The 5,940-nt window shown below is 37.5% G+C and overlaps 1 protein-coding gene across 1 annotated transcript; it reads left to right on the plus strand.

Moving 5' to 3' along the window:
- Positions 1-589: 589 nt before the first annotated feature.
- Positions 590-3,464, plus strand: ciao2b (cytosolic iron-sulfur assembly component 2B). Its single transcript, XM_082557719.1, has 5 exons — positions 590-820; positions 1,592-1,671; positions 1,929-2,054; positions 2,197-2,242; positions 2,349-3,464. The coding sequence occupies exons 1-5, from the start codon at positions 694-696 to the stop codon at positions 2,447-2,449; spliced, it is 480 nt and encodes a 159-aa protein (XP_082413845.1). The 5' UTR covers positions 590-693; the 3' UTR covers positions 2,450-3,464.
- Positions 3,465-5,940: the final 2,476 nt, after the last annotated feature.

Raw genomic sequence — 5,940 nt, forward strand, 5'->3', positions numbered from 1 at the left:
TGTGTTTAAAAAAAAAACACAAACTAAAATATAGTAAAAAAAAAAAAACAAAAAAAACAATAAAGTAATAATGTTTCATGTAAAAATTCCTGTGAAATTAGGATTATTGTGGTCAGTATATTGTTATTGCAATAACACTTTTATTAAAGCGTATTCTGTGTTAGTGTCAAGTGCTAAAATGGGCTGTATCTGCCATCTGCCGGACAAACAGGGAAACATATGCCAGTAAAAATAATATATATATTTCCATGTACAGTCTAAGCCTTCAAAATGGGAAGCCTGGGGAAATTTGAAAATAGCAAGAGAATAAGCAAAGACTAGGAAAGGAAATTTAAATGGTATTTTTTAAACATTTGTATAGGCTTACACGTCCGAAAACGCACGAAGTTAACTGAATATCCTACTAAAAGAATGTGTATTTGTATACGGATTATCCATTGTTTAAATATATATATATATATATATATATATATATATATATATATATATATATATATATATATATATATATATATATTTTTCTTTTTTTTTAAATATACTGAACGTCGCAATGTTGGCAAAGAGAGGAAGTGACGTAAGATTTGCGCATGCGGTTACCGATTGGGTTTCCGGTACGGATCGGGTAGAGACAGCAAGCTGTGACAAAATACGAGGTTTTTTACTGTTTAACGCGGACTAAAGTAAGCGCTGAAGATGTCCGAGGGGACCCGCTTGGAGAATGCAAACCCTGTGATTTTTCAGCGGTCGGGGGACAGAGTACAGACGGCGTCCGAAGAGGATGAAGACGTCCACGACCCCATCGACGACAGAGAAATATTCGATATCCTGTTTTCATGTTTTACTGTGGTTTAGAGTGCATTTTCGCTTTAGAGATATGCCCTTCATCATTTTTTTTTTTACTGATGTTCATGTATTCTGTTATTTGCCTGACTTAAAAGCTAATGCCAGTGCCATTCAGCTAGATAATGAAATGGAGGGAGTTAACAGCAGTTTAAGAAGTAGCACGATTGTATCTGGGTTTACCGACAAGTAACAGTAGTCACATTTTTAGTATTGAAAGCGTAACTAAACATTTTGAAGTGCAACTGTGTTTTAATAGGTTAGTTAACCATCGTAGATTAAATTTATAAACACCGTTAATGATTTAGGTTGCTCAATTCGTATTCTCAGGAATGTAAAATTGTCTCACTTTTATAAATATATTTTATTATATAATTTGAACAATTTGACAGTTTTTAATTGAGTTATTGTTAAGCTGATGTTAGTATTTCTTGGACTTAGGTACAGTGGCTATGCAAACAGCTTAAAGTTTGTCTTTTTGTCCTTTCTTTCCCCTCCTCCCAACTGGTTATGGCCAATCTCTGTACTTTGAAAAGCCTGATTCTGCTGGAGGTCTCTCCCTGTTACAAGGGAGCTCTTCTGTTCCACTTTTACCAAACACTTGCTTCACAGGAGATATCGTTCTTTGCGTTTCTTTCTAATATTGTTGGATCTTTACTTTAATATCATTAGTACACTGATTACAGTAGTGCAGAAACAAAAATATTTATTATTTGTATTATACCGTCTTGAATTCTTTAACTAAAGTTACATCTGATCAGATCTATCAATGACCCAGAGCATCCACTGTCACTGGAAGAGCTCAATGTTGTGGAGCAAGTTCGAGTTAAGGTATGGGTTTTTTTTTTTGCTTCCTATTATCTTATATTTTTCCTATGTTTGTAGTAGTGTGAATAAAGAAATAAAAAGATGCTCTATAACACACTTGCAGATTACTTTAGTAAAGACATGGTTGAAGACAGTTGAATCCAACAACAAACATTTCATTCAAAAGTATTAACAGTGAATTTTATTGATAAATGAATGCAGTATGCTGTTAGGAAGATAAATTGATGAATGAAGTTTATTATTTGTGTATGCTTCCTCAGGTTAATGATGCAGAGAGTACTGTGGGTATTGAGTTCACGCCCACCATCCCTCACTGCAGCATGGCAACACTCATTGGTCTGTCCATCAAAGTCAAGCTTCTGCGCTCCCTGCCAGACAGGTTCAAAGTATGTTTATGCATGTTTTTTCACATGGCATGCACATTTAACCTTAAACATATTTTACAGTGTCAAATTTTTATGTGCTTTAATTTTTTGTTATTTTCAATTGTGGCCTAAATTGCAGTATATTTTTTCTATTTCCTCTCAGATTGATGTTTGTATCACTCCTGGGACTCATGCTTCAGAGGAAGCAGGTAAAACTCCATAGAGAGAAACGAGGCGAGATGGAATTTTAGACCATTTTTACCAGTATAATCGAATGCATTATTTATCATACTGCTTATGTCATTGTGTGTACAGTGAACAAACAGCTGGCAGACAAAGAGAGAGTGGCAGCAGCTCTGGAGAATGCATCTCTACTGGAGGTGGTCAACCAGTGTCTGTCGACCAGGAGCATCTGAACAGTCAGCCAGCTTTACTCTTGTCAGCTTTTAGACTCAGATTTTTGCAGGAGGACTTGTTTGGTTTCTTTGAAAACTTGGTTTGTATCTACCAACTATCTGCACACCCCTACTCCTGGTATGAGTAGTGTGAATGATCAGGATCATACAGGTTCTGTACATTGGCAACATTTACTGAATAAGAGTGCAGACAAAGCCAGTTCTTAAATTGCCAAAGAATAATATAATCTGAGTGTAAGCTCGTAACACAGAGTCGTTTGGACAAATAAATTATTCTTCCACCTGGAAATTTTAACAGTGTGGAAATGCAGAGAAACTCTACCTGTTACATTTGTCATATACACTCACCGGCCACTTTGTCAGGTATACCTGTTCAACTGCTCGTTCATTTAATTATTAATCAGCCACTCTTATGTGAAGAACCAAATGCATTTCAACATATATACACGAGAAGGGTCATCCGCTGAAGTTTCAGTGCTAGACTGGCTGGCCTGAGGATGTTATAAAATGCTTATCTAGTGGGGTTTCCCCACTCTCCATCCACTTGTGGGCTTTAAAGAGAATGGTCTAAATAAAAAAGAGAAAATATCCAGTGAGAGGCAGGTTTCTGTTAGATTTGTATTGTTGGATTGTCATTTATGCCTAGAAATATATATTTATATATGCTTAGCTTTGAAGGTCTGTAACAACTCTGTGTAGCATGAAGAGGGGAGTGCGTTCACTCCTCTTCAGAGGGTTCTGGCATAGATCACACACCTCCTAGGAGAGGTCGTATCTTCTCTTGCTGATATATGGTATAGCAAACACACGTATATCTGTTTAAGTATAAGAGCCTTTTGTTCAGATGGACCGCTAGACTCCTGGCACCAGCTTTGGGGAGTCTTCACAGGGTCACATCTTGACCTCACACAGACAAGGTATTCTTTGTCCACATGTATACCTATATGAAATGTCATATGTTAATGAACCTATACATATTCATGTAACCACAATAAAAGGATTGCTATGGGAAACTGTATTTATTCTTATTGTATTCTAATTTTTGCCTCATAACTTTTGCACTGTCCACTTCCTGCTGTGACAAAACAAATTTCCCACGTGTGGGACTAATAAAGGTTATCTTATCTTATCTTATCTTAAACCTGGTTGAGAGTGACGGAGGTCAAGTGGGTGGAACGACACTTGGCTCCAGGCAGGTCTCCCTCATGCATGAGTAACACAAAGAACTTTGCTTCCAGCATCATTCCACAAAACTGAAGTCTACTCACTGGTTTCTTGAACATGCCAATAACTTCACTGTACTCCAATGGCCTCCACAGTCACCAGATCTCAATCCAATAGAGCAGCGGTTCCCTTCATGGGCCACGGACCGGTACCGGTCTGTGAGTGGTTTGGTACCGGGCCGCGAGAGTTGAGGCTCGGGTTCCAACGTGATAACAGTAAGGTGTACCTAACAAAGGCATTTGTGACTAATTTCTCTGCAATAACTGTTGTATATAATCTTAATGTTTTTGAAATGTTATTAAAGTGTACAGCTTATTAAATGAAAATGATGCTTTTGTCTTTTTTCCCTGTACGTGTACTGTGATGTAGAACTTTTACTACAGAGCTGGTAATTTATGGTTAAACACGGCAACTGTTTATTTAGTAAAACTTGTGTTTACATTAGTCCACCAGGAGGCAGCCTTGTCTTATTCGTGTAAGGCGGGCCACGTGAAGCTTATGTCCGTCAGATGTGAGGAGGCATTCTGGCAGAACAAACTGCACCTCTGATATGTCCAGCATGCTTGTCCACCCACTCACCAATCAGCTCGGGTTTCCTTTAAGTCCTTTTTTGCAAGAAGGGCTTCTGCATTGTCACAAGCATTTCTGAACTCATGTTGTGTAAAAGACGTGTAACTTTAGCACAAATATGAAAATAATATGTGAGTAAGATATAGTTCAAAATGTTAAAATCAAGCAAAAGAATGATAAAACATGGATTTGTTTTTGTTTTTTTAATTTTAAAAGTAAGTATCGCGATACAGCTGTTTGTCTCGCTGGGGGAAAAGGGTTATGTAATCAAACTGTTGACGGTCTTCTCTCTGAGAGTGGAATTTGGTGTTTCTTTCCAAATTCAATGACGTCAGAAACCCTTATATATAGTGTTTGTGTGTCTTTTGAGAAAATAACTTTTTCAGGTCACACTAATGCTGTTTTTTCTCTCTCTTGTTCCACATCTGGAAACATTGCATCACTATTAAAACTCCGGATAAGAGACCCTGCCGGCACAGCTGCATTGGCCGAACCCAGAGTCATACCTTCAAAGAGTTGAGCCTAGGAAGGAGGAAAAATACTGTCATCTGAAAATGAAAATGGCATGAACAGAACAGGATCATTTTAGGTCTATGTAGATGTAAAAGATGGGGGTAGAAATGACATTTGTGGGGAGAAAAGCTTTTAACCATAAAGCATTTTTTAGTGTTTCCCTGGCAGTTCTTTATACCGTTTATGTTCAAGTGATCACTAAAATTGAAGTTCATTTAGGTAATGATGAACAAGTAATTACTTGGAGGTGTTCCAAGAGGGATGCCAAGCTGAAAGACTTGCTTCTAGAAGAGGTTTAGATTTGCTCAGTCAGTTTAAGAGGAGAGGTGGTTATCTACCAGTCAGAAGGTCAGTGGTTTGATCCCTGGCTCTTTCAATCCATAAATTGTTCTTGAGGCAAGATACTGCACCCCAAAGTTTTCCTGACGTATCCCACAGACATCCAGCGTGTACATTATTGTGTGAACAGATGATTGTGGCTTCTTGAAAAAGCTGCTATTAAGTACAGTTGCTTTCATTTGTTACCTGGTTGAATAGCTAAGGGGCTGCTTCCAGGAGCTTTTGAATAGGAAGACAAGGGGGGACCAAGAACAAGGCAGGAGAACCCGACAGGAAAACAAAATGTTTGATCAGGGATTTTAGAAAGCATGGAAACACTGCATATTATTGTGTGCATCATTTGCAGGCCTGTGCAGCCAGATCAATGCTAAGACATGAAAAGGGTTACATATCATTTATCATTTTGTAAAGAATAGCTGTTTCCAAAGTGGCAAACAAAGTATTTAGCCATTGAAGAATATGTCAAAATTCTACTGAAGTAGCATAATAGTACTGATTCTTCTAAAAAATAAAATATATAAAGCTTAAAACACCTAAAATACAAATGCATATTTGTTACCTGCCATTCTCTTTACAGTATTTTGGCAGTTAGCTGCACCTACAATCCTTTTTCAGGTCTGGCCAGTGCCACCACATACCTTCCCCTCTAGACACACACCTACATCTTAATATTTACTGGTAACACTACTGAAGTTATTACAATGTTTTATGACTAAATGTCTTGTGTTGTCTATAGAAAGTATAAATATTATTTATGGTCTCATTTAGCTAAACTACATTTTCCACACAGTCACTGTGATCATGAAACTACTTCCTCATGTAGCTCTCCTTCAGCAGTCTTTGCT

This window comes from Aulonocara stuartgranti (assembly GCF_965226115.1).
Source record: "Aulonocara stuartgranti genome assembly, chromosome: 13".
Classification (NCBI taxonomy): domain Eukaryota; kingdom Metazoa; phylum Chordata; class Actinopteri; order Cichliformes; family Cichlidae; genus Aulonocara; species Aulonocara stuartgranti.